At 41.4% G+C, this 18,156-nt stretch overlaps 1 protein-coding gene across 6 annotated transcripts in view; it reads right to left on the bottom strand.

Moving 5' to 3' along the window:
* The window catches only part of scaf8 (SR-related CTD-associated factor 8), a 285,626-nt gene that overhangs the window by 220,903 nt on the left and 46,567 nt on the right, over nt 1–18,156 (bottom strand). For all 6 annotated transcript variants that reach the window (XR_015758468.1, XR_015758469.1, XM_087991451.1 and 3 more), the window contains exon 3: nt 11,970–12,014. Coding sequence is in view for 4 of the 6 variants with exons in the window: in XM_087991451.1 (XP_087847577.1) it covers nt 11,970–12,014 (45 nt within the window). In the remaining 2 variants the exon portion in view is untranslated. The remainder of the gene's footprint in view (nt 1–11,969; nt 12,015–18,156) is intronic.

The raw sequence follows: 18,156 nt of genomic DNA, 5'->3' as shown, positions 1-18,156 counted from the left end.
AGAAATGTAATGGAATATGCTCCATTTTTTTTTAAGATTAGATTACAGTGTGGAAACAGGTCCTTCGGCCCAACAAGTCCACACCGACCCGCCGAAGCACAACCCACCCATACATTTACCCCTTACCTAACACTACGGGCAATTTAGCGTGGCCAATTCACCTGACATTTGTCAGAATGAATGCAGTTCCAGCAATACCCAAGAAGTACCACAACATCTCGAACAACGCAGCTCACTTGACTGTACCCATCCACCATCACACATAGCTAAGTAGTGTGCACCATCTACAAGATGCATTGTAGCAACTCACCAAGTATTTAAGGTTTTAGTGAAGATCTGTAGCTCAGGTTGTTGAAGTTGTTAGTAGTCTATCATCAGTATGTTGTCACTATGATCTGCCCAGAATGTTTATGGTTCAGCCTTTTCTATCAATACAAAACTAGCAATGGAAACACTGGCAACACTTCTAAACAAACAGACAACAAAACTATCAGCAAAGATAATATTCTGAAACTACTGGACCTATGCCTGACCATACACTTTGTTTTTAACAATCAGGTACACAAACAAATCAATGGGACACCCAAGGGCTCACCCATGTCTGGGTTCATTGCTGAAGAGGTAATGCAATGAGTAGGAAACATAGCCCTCTCCCAGATCCAGCCCAAACTATGGATCAGATACGTGGACAATACCTTTGTTATCATTAAATGGCCCAAGTTGAAAAGCAGACACCAACTCTATCAATAGCAAGTTCACCAGAGAAGAAGAGAACAACAATCAACTTGCGTTCTTAGGCATACTGGTTGAATGAATGAACCATGGTGAATTCCTTACCAGGGTGTGCAGAAAGGCTACACATACAGACCAGGTCCTCAGTTACAACAGTAACCAATGCAGCATCCACAAACAGAGCTATGTCAAGACCCTGTTTAAACAAGCCATAACATACTGCAATAACACGGAACTCTGCAAAAAAGAAGAGGAACACCTATACAAAGTCTTTACCAATAATGGGTACCCTATCAGCTTCATTTGTCGATGCCTGGCATACAAACAGCACAAAAAGACACTGTTCCCCCAACACACTGACCACCCTGCCCTACAATACAAATGTCTCAGAACTAACAAGACTTCTACGTCCTCTGGGAATACTGACAGCATACAAACCAACAGCCACACTACTATCCAGGAGAAAAGACCCCATACCCACAACATGCAAGACAAATGTGATATATAAAATACCTTGCAGCAACTGCGAGAAACATTACATAGAACAAACAAGCTGGAAACATGAGCAAGAGCTTGCAAACAAAATGACACAACCAGTCCTCTCTCATATCAATTCACTGACAATGAAGAACACTAATTCAACTGGAATAGCATTACATTACTGGGACAGGCTAAACAAAGATAAGCTCAGGAATTTCTGAAGGCTCGGTATTCATCCATGGTTCCATAAACAAACATGCTAAATAGACCCTATCTACAGATCACTACAGTACAAAACAGGAATTAGAACGATCCACCACAACAGACAGATCCATATAAGTTCAGGGCAGATCACAACGACAGCACTTCATCCAGAAGTTATACAGCACTGAAGATGTCACTTAGGAGGGAGATGAAACGTTTCCAATAAAATCCATCAGCACGGCAAACAGAACAACAACTTCAACATGTTTTTGACAACATCATCTAAGCTTCTAACCTCCAGCATTTAAACAGATAACGGCAATGTGAACGCCACCTCCTGCAGGTTCCCTCTAAGCCATATACCATCTGAACGTGAAATTACAATTGTCATCCCTGCACCAGCGCAGGATGAAAATACTGGAATCCCTAATATGACTATAGGTGAACCCACACCACATGACTGGAGCAATTCAAAAAACATAAAGCTGCAGATGTAGATTAACTGAAGGGCAAAATTGCAAGAACTGGTTTTAAGGGTAGGCATACTAAAGCGAGAAACAATCCGGATCGAAAAAGTCTAGGAGATGCATAAATTATTAAAATAACAAACAGGTTCAAACAATAGAAAGATTAATGGAATGCTATGCCTTACAAACCACACCTAAACGACTATCAGCAATTCTGGACAACACACGTTGAGGAGGATATACTGATTTTGGTGACAGTACTGTGCAGATTCACCTGAATTTAATCTCTCTTGTAAGGAGAGATTACACAAACTAGGTGTAAACTCTGTGGTATTTAGAATTTTTTTTGTTAGCAAATGATATCAAAAGATATGAGGCAAGGCAAAAGTCCACCCTCATTTGCAGCCAAAACACACGAAGTTTATATTAGTAGTCAGTCTCAGTTTTCTTAACCATGTATATGCATATTTTACTACTAGCACACTATAACTAAGGGCAAGGGATCAAGCAGGCGATACAGGCTTCTTCTTAATGTTTTTCACATGGATGTGGCTAGATCTGTCAGTATTTGCTGCCCTGTGAAAGTGACAGTGGGCTTCGGACTTGAAATTTTACAGTCTACGTGGTGTAGTTACATCCACAGTGCTGTTAAGGAAGGGAATTCCAGGGTTTATATCAACAACAGAAAAAACAATATTGTTCCAAGTCATGATGGTATTTGATTTGCACGGGACTTTATAGATGGTGGCCTATGTTTGTTGCCCATGTCCCATTAAGTGGTAGAAGTCAGCAGTTGCTGTTGAGGAATGTTGGTGAGTTGCTAGAGAATTTTATGGAAAGCACAAACTGCTTTTGTATAGAGGAAGTGAATATTGAATATGCTGGATTGTTTGATGATTTAGCTGCTGTTTTGTCCTGTATGGCGTCAAGCTTCTCAAGTGTTGTTGGAGCTGTACTCATACAGATAGTTATGTATGGAGTAGCTCAGTATACTCCTCTCATATCTTGCAGATGGTAAACAGGCATTACGAAGTCAGCAGGTGAGATATACCAAATGTTGGTGCGGCCACACTTGGAATATTGTGTACAGTTCTGGTCCCCATATTTTGGGAAGGATGTGGAAGCATTGGAAAAGGTGCAGAGGAGATTTACCAAGATGTTACCTGGTCTGGAGGGAAGGTCTTATGAGGAAAGGTTGAGAGACTTGAACTGTTCTCATTGGCAAGAAGGCAGCTTAGAGAGGATTTGATAGAGACATACAAGATGATCAGAGGATTAGATAGGGTAGACAGTGAAAGTCTTTTTCATAGGATGATGTCAGCGTGTACGAGGGGCATAACTACAAATTGAGGGGTGATAGATTTAAGACAGATGTCAGAGGCATGTTCTTTACACAGAGAGTGGTAAGGATGTGGAATGCCCTACCTGCTAATGTAGTCAACTCAGCCACATTAGGGAGATTTAAACAATCCTTAGATAAGCACATAAATGATTTTGGGGTAGTGTACGGGGACGAGCTGAGAATAGTTCACAGGTCTGCGCAACATCGAGGGCCGAAGGGCCTTTTCTGTGCTGTATTGTTCTATGTTCTACACACCACAGAATTCCCAGATTGTGACCTGCTCTTGTAGTCACACTATTTACAGTACGTGGCTGGTCCAGTTCTATTTCTTGTCAATGTTAACAAATAGAATGTTGATAGTGTGGGATTTAGTAATGGTTATAGCATTGAAAGTAGACAGTAGGTAGTTGAATTCTCTGTTGTAAGAGATGGTCATTGCTTGATACTTTTGTGAAAATTACATTTCTGTCACAAATCATCCCCAACCATGGACACTGTCCAGTTTTGGCTTCAATTTAAGTCTTTGTGAATGGTGCTAATCATTGTGCATCCTCAGTAAAGATCCATATTTCTGATCTTTTGTGGCCTGAAGTTGGTTAAGTCTATTCTGGATTAGTGGTGCTGGAAAAGCGCAGCAGTTCAGACAGCATCCGAGGAGCAGTAAAATCGATGTTTCGGGCAAAAACCCTTCATTAGGAATACAGGCAGAGTGCCTGAAGGGTAGAGGGATAAATCATAGGAGGGTGGGGGTGGGGAGAAAGTAGCATAGAGTACAATAGGTGAGTGGGGAAGGGGATGAAGGTGATAGGTCAGGGAGGAGTGAACAGTGAATAGGTGGAAAAGAAGATAGGCAGGTAAGACAAGTCATGGGGACAGTGCTGAGCTGGAATTTTGGAACTGGGGTGAGGTGGGGGAAGGGGAAATAAGGAAACTGGTGAAGTCCACATTGATGCCTTGGGGTTGAAGTGTTCCAAGACGGAAGATGAGGCGTTCTTCTTCCAAGCGTTGGGTGATGAGGGAGCAGTGGTGAAGGAGGCCCAGGACCTCCATGTCCTTGGCAGAGTGGGAGGGGGAGTTGAAATGTTGGGCCACGCGGCGGTGTGGTTGATTGGTGCAGGTGTCCCAGAGATGTTCCCTAAAGCGCTCTGCTAGGAGGCATCCGTTGCATCGGGAGCAACGGATACAATAAATGATATTAGTGGATGTGCAGGTAAAACTTTGATGGATGTGGAAGGCTCCTTTAGGGCCTTGGTTGGAGGCGAGGGAGGAGGTGTGGGCGCAGGTTTTGCAATTCCTGCGGTGGCAGGGGAAGGTGCCAGGACGGGAGGATGGGTCGTAGGGGGGCATGGACCTGACCAGGTAGTCACGGAGGGAACAGTCTTCGCGGAAGGCAGAAAGGGGTGGGGAGGGAAATATATCCCTGGTGGTGGGGTCTTTTTGGAGGTGGCGGAAATGTTGGCGGATGATTTGGTTTATGCAAAGGTCGGTAGGGTGGAAGGTGAGCACCAGGGGCATTCTGTCCTTGTTACGGTTGGAGGGGTGGGCTCTGAGGGCAGAGATGCGGGATGTGGACGAGATGCGTTGGAGGGCATCTTATACCACGTGGGAAGGGAAACTGCGGTCTAAAGAAGGAAGCCATCCGGTGTGTTCTGTGGTGAAACTGGTCCTCCTGGGAACAGATACAGCGGAGGCGGAGGAATTGGGAATACGGGATGGCATTTTTGCAGGAGGTAGGGTGGGAAGAGGTGTAATTCAGGTAGCTGTGGGAGTTGGTGGGTTTGTAAAAAATGTCGGTGTCAAGTCGGTCATCATTAATGGAGATGGAGGGGTTCAGGAAAGGGAGGGAGCTGTCAGAGATGGTCCAGGTAAATTTAAGGTCAGGGTGGAATCTGTTGGTGAAGTTGATGAATTGCTCAACCTCCTTGTTGGTGAAGTTGTCTAGGTCATTACATGGAGAAAATACTGCAGTGATACCCTGGGACTGACATAACTGACCTTCAACAACTTATGTGCTTTATATAACACCAACCAGTTAAGAGTCAGCTCCTTTAAACTCACCTATGCCCTCCTCCCAATTCCGATTAGCTACAGTTTCATTAGGACTTCTTAGTGCCATTATTAGGGCAAATACAACTTAAAACATTCATTCTCACCTCACCTATGGAGTTCAGTTCTTTTATACAGGTTTAGACCAAGTTGTAACGAGGTTAGGCCCTGAGTGGTCCTAAGGCAACCTAAAGTGAACATCAGGGAGCAGGTTACTTCGGAGATGTAGTTTGGAAGCACTACTGATAACCCCTTTCATTAATTTGTTGACTATCAAGAGTAGACTAATAAGTCAATAATTGCCTGGGTTAAAGTTTTGAGGACTGAACATATCTGCGTAACTTTCCACATTGTCGGGTTGATGCCAGTGTTGTAATCGAATTAGAACAGCTTGACTAGGAGAGAAGCCTCTTCCAGAGTTCAAATTTGCATTACTATTGTCAGAACATTGTCAAACACTATAGCCTTTGCAGCATTCAATGTCTCTGCTGTTTTGTGATATCCTAGAGAACTGAATTGGCTGAAGACTGCTATCTGAAATACTGGGGACTTCAGAAAGAGGTGAAAATGTTTTGAAAATGCCTCAGAGTTTAAGACATGCCTATTGCTGCACTGGATGACCCCAGCTACCTGATGAAGGAGCAGCGCACTGAAAGCTAGTGCTTCCAAATAAACCTGTTGGACTATAACCTGGTATTGTGAGATTTTTAACTGGATGACTGACATTGATTCTTTAAAATAACAGACACCCGTGCCAGTACTTCACTTCTACACTCGGTATAGAATTAACCAGTTTTTGGGAGTGTTTTTCAAGGTTTCAGAAGTCAACTTATACATAGTAACATCTACAGTATCAATGGCTGAGAATTTCTGATATTTTGTCATGCTAAGTCAGCGAGGACTGACATATGCTGGAGATCAGAGTTGAGAGTATGATGTTGGAAAATCACAGCAGGTCCTCGGATGCTGCCTGACCTGCTGTGCTTTTCTAGCACCACACTCTAGATTGTAAGTCAGCGGTCAAGATACCTTGAATATATGCCAAGTAGACATTCTTTATATCAATCTTAAAAAGATGTTTTAAAACCGCATTAAAAAGATGAATCTTACTTAAGCAAACTGCTTGAGCATATAGCTACTGCAAAGTCTAATATCATTAGAATAAGTTTTATTCCAACACCTTCAGTAATTAGTTTTAGGCAAAAAATTCAAATAATGTTATTGTTCAAGAGTTATTAATGATCAGATCTTCATAACATAATTTCTGTATATTTTCATAAAAGATCATAGTTTCTTTGGTGTATTCCTCACTCTGAGAAAATATAACACGTGCAATGATGACATAAATATAGTATCCTTTCTGATCAAATACGGTACCGTCAAAGTAGACTACATTTTGGAAGTGGAGCATACCTCAAATTTAAAAAAAAGCATTTAATTGCTATTCTTCATTATATGTAGCTTGAAGTTTACGCTCTCTATCAAATTATCATCAATCGCAATGACAAAACTGACAGTAATTATGTTGATATAATGCAAATCCACACAGACCAGGGCAAACCTCACCATAATAGGTGGAGAATTTGTTAGTTTAATCAATAAAACCTGGAACAAAAAGCTAGCATCAGTATTGTTGCGCAAGACCTTACAAGATGTTATAGAAGAAGGAAGTGAGGACTGCCGATGCTGGGGATCAGAGTCAAGAGTGTGGTGCTGGAAAAGCACAGCAGGTCAGGTAGCATCCAAGGAACTTGAGAATCGGCGTTTTGGGCATAAGCCCTTCATCGGCCTTTCCTGATGAAGGGCTTATGCCTGAAACATTGATTCTCCTGCTCCTCAGATGCTACCTGACCTGAAGTTGTGTGAAGCAGGTATGACATATTCTTTATGGAAGGAATTCAACTGATCAAGTCTGTTGAAATCTATATGCAATCATATACCTACAGCAATAGGGTGATGCGTAAGTGCTCTCTGAAATGGCCAATAAGGTACTCATTTACATCAAATTGCTATATTTGGAGGGTTTCACTGGATCACAAAGCTTCATTTCAGCCTCAAGCAAAATACGAACAAAAAGTATCAAATCCCAGTGTTCAGGTGAGAGTGACTGCCCTTGATATCATGATTGCATTTGACCAAATATGATATCAAAGAACCCTAATAAAATTGAAGTTAACAGGAATCTGAAAAACTCTTCACTGGTGAAAGTCATACATACTTAATACAAAAGAAGATGGTTGTCTGCATTGAAGGCCAATCATTTGAGCATCAGGTAATGACGGCAGGGGTTTATCACAGTAATGTTCAAGGCCCAACCATCTTCCATTGCTCCATTAATGACCCCCCTTCCAACAAAATCTCAGAAATTAGGATGTCTTCTGATATGTTTGCTAACAATTCCACATTGTTCAGAAATATTTGTAACCAAAGCAATTGTGCCTGGTATGTAGAAGTAACACATCTAACACAACAATACCTGAAAAACAACTATTTCCAAAATCTCTGCACAATATTTAATGACACAGGATTTCCAAGCATCATTTTCCAGAGCATTTCAGATCAACCACATAAATAGTGCAGCTGCAAAGGTAGGTCAAAGGCTGGTACTCTGTGATGACCGACAGATCTCCAGACTTCCCAGACTTTCAACCACCCCTACAAGGCACCAGAGGGTAATATGATGGATGACATTCCACTTATTTGCACAAGTGCAATTACAAAAACACACAGGGCATTTAACATTGTTTAGGTCAAAAACAGCCATTGGACCCACATCCTACATGACATGAACTGCAGCAGTACACAGCAGAGATTCACATCCCCCGAAGGAGAATGAATTCTACTCAATACCTATATCACATGAATGTGCGAAAGAGAACACTACGTAGTGTCTTTAAAAGCAATCAAGAGTGTCACAGAGAGATTTTTAAAATTAATTCTAACTTCCAGGTACATTTTCCATGACAATGCCTTCATCAGAGGTGATTTGCCAACCAGTCAGCACTCTTTTCTCATACAGTATAAACTGTTGCTCCCTTTGAATTCTGGCATTCTTGCGTCTGCCGTGATGACTGCTAGCCAAAAAGCCCCAACAGCATGTCTTTTTTTTAAACAGAGAATGAGAGGGCTGTTAAATAATTCTGCTTATTCTAATGAATTCTGATAATGGGGTAAAAATAAAAGCTTGGAAAGTTTTGTACTACATCAGGTGTGAAGGTGGTACTTGTGCAAAAGCATCCCACAATTATTCGACAGTATACATAAACATCAAGAAATAACAGAGGCGTCACTAAGTAGCTGCAGAACATTCTAACAAGGTAGGGTACAAGTTGGAGGATATGATACACATTGGTACCACAATATAGGTAGAATGAGGACCCAAAATTAAGAAACCAGCAGAGCAAACGTTTCATTATAAATGGCTTGGTACTAATAGCTGGTCAACAGAATTCAATAGTAAGTCAATGAGTGAGCAGAAAAAAATGGCAAAGTGCATTACTATAATAGAAGTAGGCGCAAATGATCCTCATTAAAAAACTGTCAACAGGCAATCACATCCACTTTGTGAAATCACTGCAAATTTTACACATACACACACACATACACAACACAGATATAGTGTCTCATACTATTTACTGTACCATTACTGAGAAGTGGTGTGGAGAGTTGGTTAGGGAACATACCTCTCTTATGACTTCAGACTTAATTTTATATGATAGGTTGACAATGAATATTTTGCACATATCTCTGTGTCTACATAAAGTTTTGGGATATATCAACAGAACCATTCAATACACAAAAATGGATGATTTGTTATTAAACAGGTTGCAGATGAGACTGCACCTGAAACACTGTGCCCAATATTTAGTCACCCACAGGGCAGATAATGTAGTAGTTTCGCAAAAGGTCCAAAGGAGAACTGCTTAAAGGATTCCTACATTAAGTAAATTCAGCTACTTAAGTGGGGTAAATGACCTTGCTCTATTAATTTCACAGCAGCAAGCCTTAAAGCTTCCCTGATAAAGGATTATAACATAATTAAAGCATTGGATAATAAGTCCATTGAAATTTTATTCCAGATTAATAGGTAGGGGAAGATCAGTTTAAACACTTGTATCCTATCTAAAAGGAGGAAGAAATATTATTATTCTTTTAGCAGATAATAGCTCTAGCACACAGTGATGAATAGTGTACATGCTGGATTCAAGAACAAGTTAACCTGGTTATTCACTGCACTGGAGATTGGATTACTCACCCACGAACTCTATAAATCACCAACATATTCCACCCCGACCTTAAACTCACCTGGACCATCTCCGACACCTCCATCCCCTTCCTGGACCTCTCTATCTCCATCAACGATGACCGACTCAACAATGACATTTTCTACAAACCCAATAACTCCCACAGCTACCTGAACTACACCTTCTCCTACCCTGCTTCCTGTAAAAACACCATCCCTTATTCCCAAATCCTCCGCCGCATCTGTTCCCAGAAGGTCCAGTTCCACCACAGAACACACCAGATCGCCTCCTTTTTTAAAAGACCGCAATTTCCCCTCCCAGGTGGTTGATGATGCCCTCCAGCACATCTCATCCACTTCCTGCACCTCCACCCTTGAATCCCACCCCTCCAACTGCAACAAGGGCAGAACCCCCTGGTTCTCACCTTCCACCCAACCAACTTCCATATATATTGCATCATCCTCCACCTTTTCTGCCACTACAAATGGACCCCAAGACCAGAGATATAGTTCCCTCTCCACGCCATCCGCTTTCTGTAAAGATCGTTCCCTCTGCGACTACCTCATCAAGTCCACGTTCCCCAACAACCCACCTTCCCCTCTGGGAACCTTCCCCTGCTACCACAGGAATTGCAAAACCTGCACCCACACCTCCCCGCTCCACCCCCATCCAAGGCCTCAAAGGAGCATTCCATATCCATCAAAGTTTCACCTGCCCTGTCCACACATCATTTACAGTATCCATTGCTCCTGATGCGGTCTCCTCTATATTGGGGAGACAGGACACCTACTCGCAGAGCGCTCCAGAGAATATCTCCGGGACACCCTCACCAACCAACCCCACCGCCCCGTGGTCAAATACTTCAACTCCCCTTCCCACTCTGCCGAGGACATGCAGGTCCTGGGCCTCGTCCATTGGCACTTCCTTACCACCCGACACCTGGAGAAAGAACACCTCATCTCCCACCTCGGGACACTCCAATCCCATGGCATCAATGTGGATTTCACCAGTTTCCTCATTCCACCTTGTCCCACCTTATCCCCAGTTTCAACCTTCCAGCTCAGCACTGCCCTCATGACCTGCCCATCTTCCTTCCCACCTATCCGCTCCACCCTCCCCTCCGGCCCATCACCATCACCCCCACCTCCATCCACCTTTTGAACTCTCAGCTACCTTCCCCCCAAGCCCATTAACCTCCTATTTGACTCTCCACCCGAGGCTCCCAGCCTTATTCCTGATGAAGGTCTTTTGCCCGAAACGTCGATTTTCCTGCTTCTCGGATGCTGCCTAACCTGCTGTGCTTTTCCAGCACTACACTCTCCACTCTAATCCCCAGCATCTGCAGCCCTCACTTTCGTCTGTACATCATCCTTAGCCATGGGATCAGAAAATGTTTAAGTCTAGAGTGTGACTACTCAGTGTTCTTATCTAAGGTGCAAGAGTTCTTATCCACCTGTTGTGCAGCTGAGATCCAATCATCTGTAAAGTTTAAAAGCATAAACATTTGGACCACATATAAGGAATTAACATGAGTACGAAAATAGAAATCTAGTGATAAGCACCATACTGGGAATGAAGCTGAAGGACAAATGAACCATTTGATGAAAATTCAAAGTCAGAAATGAACATGGGATGTGGAGTTGCTGGCTTGTCCAGCATTTATTGCCCATCCCTAGTTGCCCTAGAGAAGTTGGTGATGAGCTGCCTTCTTAATCCAATAAAGATCTGGTAGGAAATAAACTGAACTAAAATAATAGAATAAATTCAAATGTTAAGTAATCACAGGTAACCGCTTCAGCATTTTGTAGCACTTATCAAAGCAGCATTTTTTAAATCAAAATTTTAACTTGTAACTAAACACCTATTGTTAAGCAAATAGTGTACCTAGTCCACTATAACTGGGCATTTTATATATAGGAAATGGCTATAACGTTTTGACAACTGCCTGATTTAAATGTGAACATCTCAAGTAATGTAATACAACCACTGTGTATACACACACCCATCACAGCATACAAAGGTCAGTTTTTCTGGAGTAAGACTGCTCCAAAACAAATGGAATTTGTTTCAACCTCAAAACTTTTATGCAGACTACTCCAGCTCCATCATGCTGATGCAGTTAGCATGGAAGACGGGAAGATTATAATAAACGGTATGATGTCCAAAATAAAGCATGCTCAGCAATTTGAAGTAATAAAGATCAGAAATGTGAAAATGACCCAACACAATGAAAGACTTGTAATATCAATAGATTATATTAAAAAGAAATATTAGAAGACCAATCAATGGCCAAAAAAACCCCACAAAAACGTTAACAGTTCAACACTCAAAGTTACCTCAAAAAATGGAAATATTATAGAACCAAAGGTGTTCCAATTGTAAAAGGAGATACTAATGCATAAATATACAAACATCCAATTCAATATTGAGTTTTATACAATCGTAAACTCTTACCCTTTGAATAAACTTTTCCACGCTCTGAACCACATGTTTGTAGAACTGTGAAGTAAAAGAAAAAAAAATTACACTTTTAAAGATAACAAGACAACTCATTAAAATAGTTAACAAGGTATACATGATCCTGGTATTTATGAAGACTGAGTTCAAAAGATCAGCCTGGAAATGCTCTGAAGTCTGGCACCCTCTATGGTGAAAGAAAGTAAGTGTTAATATTTCAGATTAATAAATTTCACCAGACCAAGGAAAAATATTAGATATTTAATTGAGTTTGGTGGGAAAAAAAACAAAAAGGAAATGTCTGCAATGGCACGAGAGGGGCTAAATTACAAAAAGAGATGAGGGGTTACTTGGAATGCCAAATTGCTAAGGAAAAAAAATAGACATGCTCAGTGATGACATCTTGGCTGTGGAAATGGCAGAGGATAGTCCGTTGAATACAGGACTTTGAGGGGTTAGTGGTGAGGACAAGAGGAATCCAATTGTGGTTACAGAAGGTTGAAAAGGGGCAAGAGTGACAGTATCTGGGATTGGAGTGCCTGCAACTTTGTTAGCCATGGTTGAAAGTCCACAGAAGAAAAGGAAAGACATATCAAAGCAATTGGTATAAAAGGTTCTGGTATTGGCAGAATAGAGATAAGGCATTGGCTAAACTGAATAGAACTCTTACAGAAACCAAGGTGGAAGGAAGTGTAACAATGGTCACCGTGCAAGTCAATATGAGTTATTAGAGGACATTAGTTGATAGCCTTACCAAAGAAATGAAGACAAAAGACAAGGAAGAATTGCAATAGTTGGAGATAAACAATATGCAGGTGAAGGGAGAGTGGAAATCGGGGGAAAACATTTCCAGTTTGGAGCAATAGCAGGTGAGAACATTAAAGGTTAGCGTATTTATACAGGATATAAGGAATGGGATCTGAATAGAGCTGAAATGTAGAACTCTGGAAACAGATTCAATAATAATTAAGAAAGAAGAATTTACTAAGTACTTAAATAAGAATAAAAATTGCAAAAATATATAAGAAAGACCCAGGGAGAGGGATTAATACGATTGCTTATTACAAGAGCTGGGCAGACTTGGTGGGTTAAATAGTCCCTTTCTGCACCGTGGTATTCTATAAGAAGAAAGAAATAGACCAACAATGAGACAAATTTGAAGAAATAGATAGCTGCAGCCTCTGGGGCAGCTGCTGAGGTGTTCCCATGGGAATCAGCTGGCTGAGCCAGGGAATTTGAAACTAAAGCAACTGAATAACTGAGCCTACAACGCTACAGTATTTCATCAAATATGCATCTGCTTTAACATTAGCTAAATACTTTCATTTGGCTAAATTCATTAAAGTGAATAGTTACAATGTATTTTATTTCCATATTGCAGATTAGCAGTAATTATAAATCAGACTTGCCCCCAAATTAACTGAATTACAAGTTTTCCCCTTAAATACCGATGCAAACGATTAATCGATAATACATTCACTTCTCATTCTTAATGCCAGAAATATTGAACATTACAGATTTTTTGTTTTCAGAGGAATTTCAACAACGTATATTTGTAAACTGCCTTTTACTTGTAAAACATCCCAAGATACTTGGAGAAAGTGAGGACGGCAGATGCTGGAGATCAGAGTCGACAGTATGGTGCTGGAAAAGCACAGGTCAGGCAGCATCCGAGGAGCAGGAGAGTTGACGCTTTGGGATAAGCTGATGAAGGTCCAATGATTCCTGATGAAGGGCTTATATCCAAAATGTCAATTCTCCTGCTCCCCGGCTGCTGCCTGACCTGCTGTGCTCTTCCAGCACCACACTCTCGACTCTGACCTCCAGCATCTGCAGTCCTCACTTTCCTCGAGACCTCTTTATTTGCCAATTTTTAATCACAACTACTGACTGAAATACATCCACTGTTAAATTAATTTACACCAGGTATCTTTATTTTCTGCATGTTTAAAACCTGAGCATTCAGTATCAGTTACTACTGAAGCAGTAACACCCAACTGGGACAGCACCACGCCAGTAGAAAATGCAACCACATAGGTAAGACTATCAGTCGACTAGTCGTTATGGACAGTACACATCAAGACTCCAAATCAGATATGTCATGCACAGTGGTTGTAGCGAACAGAAGCTGAGGGATTTCTCACATCCTAACCACTTCAAATTTTATTGTGCTGGATTGTTTAAAACACTAGATGCAACATGGAGTAATAATAAGATTTTCAGTAGCAAGCAACATTGAAGAATAATTGAGAATGGCATTTTTCGTAAATGAGATGAAAAGGTAACAAACAAATATTAACTAAATAAATATCAAATAGATTTGCCACAGAAGTTTGAAAAATTTTGAATAAGCTTCAAAAACAGTAATGACACAAAAATTTGAAGTTATACATTAAATGTTGTAACTATCAGAATTATGTATATTTAAATAAACCAAAAAAACTATGAGTGTGGAAAGTTTTCTTACGAATTTGCAAACCCAAGAACATTTTAAAAAGATACATTTCCCAGCTATCTAATGTTCCAGTGCCTTCTTCATAGTTTTGTAGTTTTCAACATTTCTTTCATGATAATGTCGACATTGCTGGGAGCCAAATTTTATTACTCACCACTAACTGCCCTTCAAATGAGTGATTAATTATGCAATTTCAGAAAAAGTTTAAGAGTCAACCAAATTACTTTGGAGCTGGAGCTGCATATGGGTCAGGTAAAGCAAGGATGGTAAGGAAAGGTAAAGGACATGAGTGAACCAAATAAACTTTTACAACCATCAATTATGGTTTCACTGTCATCATTACTGAGGCTAGCTCTAAATTGCAGACCAATCAAGCTAGTGGACCTATGCCTTATCAGACACTTCACCTTCAACAACAAAACCTACAGACAAACCAACAGAACACCCATGGGATCTCTGATATCAGGGTTCTTAGCAGAGGCAGTAATGCAGAGACTTGAACAAACAGCTCTGCCAACCATCCAACCCAAACTTTGGGTCTGCTACGTGGATGACATCTTTGTCATCACTAAACAAAATGAGTTAGAGGAAACCTTCAAGACCATCAATAATATCCTTACTGGCATAAAATTCACCAAAGAGGAGGAAAGCAACAACAAACTGCCATTCCTAGATGTCATAGTAGAGCAAACAGCCAATGGGGAACTTCAAACCAGCGTCTGCAGGAAAACAATACATACAGACCAAATATTGAACTACAAAAAGCAATCATTCCAACACCCACAAACGAAGCTGCATCAGAACATTATTTCAACGAGCCAACTCACACTGTAGCACAGAGAAACTATGCAGAGCAGAGGAAAATCACCTATACTGCGTATTAAAAAATGGGCACCCAATGAACACAGTCCGCCAATTTCTCAGCAACAAACCCAAACAAGCAGACAAAACATGTCCAGAAACCCTAGCCACTCTCCCCGACAGGATACATGAACACCAACTAGCCACAAAAAGACATGTCCCTCTCTCAATAGTATCCTCACATACAGATAAGGTAGGACATGACTTCGACTGGGACAACACATCCATCCTAGGACAAGCCAAACAAAGACACGCACAAGAATTCCTAGAAGCATGGCATTCTAACCGGAACTCTATCAACAAACATATCGAGTTAGACCCCATATACCACCCCCTGAGAAAAAAGGAATAGGAAGTGACTTTACCATAGGAAATAACATCACCACAGGAAATGACATCATCAACCCAAAGAAACCCAAACATATAAATAGAAAGCAGGAATTTTCAGCAATGCTTCGACCGTTCCCTCCGTGACTACCTGGTCAGGTCCACACCCCCCTACAACCCACCCTCCCATCCTGGCACCTTCCCCTGCCACCACAGGAACTGCAAAACCTGCGCCCACACCTCCTCCCTCACCTCCATCCAAGGCCCTAAAGGAGCCTTCCACATCTATCAAAGTTTTACCTTCCCATCCACTAATATCATTTATTGCATCCGTTCCTCCCGATGCGGTCTCCTCTACATTGGGGAGACTGGGATGCCTCCTAGCAGAGCGCTTTAGGGAACATCTCCGGGACACCCGCACTAATCAACCACACCGCCCCGTGGCCCAACATTTCAACTCCCCCTCCCACTCTGCCGAGGACATGGAGGTCCTGGGCCTCTTTCACCGCCGCTCCCTCACCACCAGACACCTGGAGGAAGAACGCCTCATCTTCCACCTCGGAACACTTCAACCCCAGGACTTCAACAGTTTCCTCATTTCCCTTTCCCCCACCTCACCCTAGTTCCAAACTTCCAGCTCAGCACTGTCCCCATGACTTGTCCTACCTGCCTATCTTCTTTTCCACCTATCCACTGCACCCTCCTCCCTGACCTATCACCTTCATCCCCTTCCCCACTCACTATTGTACTCCATGCTACTTTCTCCCCACCCCACCCTCCTCTTGCTTATCTCTCCACGCTTCAGGCTCTCTGCCTTTATTCCTGATGAAGGGTTTTTGCCCGAAACATCGATTTTGCTGCTCCTCGGATGCTGCCTGAACTGCTGTGCTCTTCCAGCACCACTAATCCAAAATCTGGTTTCCAGCATCTGCAGTCATTGTTTTTTACCACTGAAGATGTTACCTAGTAGGGTAACGAAACGTCTGCTGGAAAAACGCAGCAGGTCAGGCAGCATCAAAGGAACAGGAGAATCGACGTTTTGGGCATAAGCCCTTTTTCAGGAAATCCTGATGAAGGGCTTATGCCCAAACCGTCGATTCTCCTGTTCCTTTGATGCTGCCTGACCTGCTGTGCTTTTCAAGCAACACATTTTTAAGCTCTGATCTCCAGCATCTGCAGTCCTCACTTTCTCCTAACGAAACGTCTGGAAATGAACCTTCCAGCTCAGCAAGCAAATCTACATCCAAAACTTATGTGATCCCATACAAGGGTTTAATTTCAAAAATCCAACATATGAACATTTCCTGTACTTACAAATGGGTATATTATATTGTCCTGCATAGTGTTCCTACTTACACACTAATCGATCTGTGGACAGACTCAAGAATGGAACCATTTGCAATCCAGGGACTACCTGCATTTAACTTCCACAAATCATTTGACATGCAGTACTGGGAAAATGAGAAAACAAGGGAGGAAGAGAATGTAGGGCAACACATGGCATGTGTGAGGTGGTGAGGAGAGGAAGAAAAAAAACCAAAGAAAGGTGGAAAGAATATTTTTTTTTAAATGGTTTGGTTTGCATTCTAAATCTGATCTGCTGATGGCTAATGAACACTTTAGGATCACGCCACTTTTAAAAATTGATGTTATGTTATATTGACTCAGTAAACTGACTCAGTTTTTAACTTTTCAAAATGATTCTTCATTTTGTTTCTTTATTGGGTCATTGTGCAAGATGTTGTAAGCAAACCAATCTTGGCGTTAACTCAATTTGCCAAAGGTAGCTTAATTAATTCTCTTAAAAAAATGAACACAATTTGCTGAGGAATCTTTTTGCATGCCCTCTGTCTTATTTCATTTTTCTTTATTCATTCATGAGAGTTGGCTAGGCCAACATTTATTGTCTATTTCTAGTTGTACTTGAGTAGGTAGTGGTGAGCTGCTTTCTCAAAGTACTACAATCCAATATGTAATTAAAAAACTGCTAACTTTCTGCACATATGATAAATTAATTGCATCCTCAGCAACATAAAGATTTACTGTGTGTAGAAATGCATGTTTTTTAAATAAAATTTTGATTTAAGCTTATTTCCCTTGTGCCAACTGAAATACAATGATGCCAAGGAAATTAGTATTCCATACGTGGTGTGGCTTTAAGTTTAATGGACAGGTAATAATTATTGAGGACACAAGTGAATTCTTCTAATTCAGTTTCTTCAAAAGTCCAAATCCCCCAAGTGTCATCTAAATATTTGAATCAGTTTTATAAGATTGTGACTATAAGAGTAGGTCAGTATCTGGGAATTCTGCAGTGAGTATAATTACGACTGGACACTAGTGTTCGCTGTGATACACTTGCAAGGACCTGACAGAGCCACAATGGCTATAAATTCTGTCTTACAATCTTATACTCCACAAGCAATGCTCCAAATGCTATTGCTTCCAAATAAACCTGTTGGGACTATAACCGGGTCCAACACCCGCACCTCCAAATAATAGCCAAATGCTGCTTTCAGTTCTGCACTCAATCCATAATTC

This window comes from Chiloscyllium plagiosum, unplaced genomic scaffold (assembly GCF_037043375.1).
Source record: "Chiloscyllium plagiosum isolate Xiang-an unplaced genomic scaffold, Cpla_swu_hap1 HiC_scaffold_10, whole genome shotgun sequence".
In the NCBI taxonomy this organism is placed as follows: Eukaryota; Metazoa; Chordata; class Chondrichthyes; order Orectolobiformes; family Hemiscylliidae; genus Chiloscyllium; species Chiloscyllium plagiosum.
The sequence above is the reverse complement of the archived record's forward strand: the minus strand, read 5'-3'. Positions and strand labels throughout refer to the sequence as shown.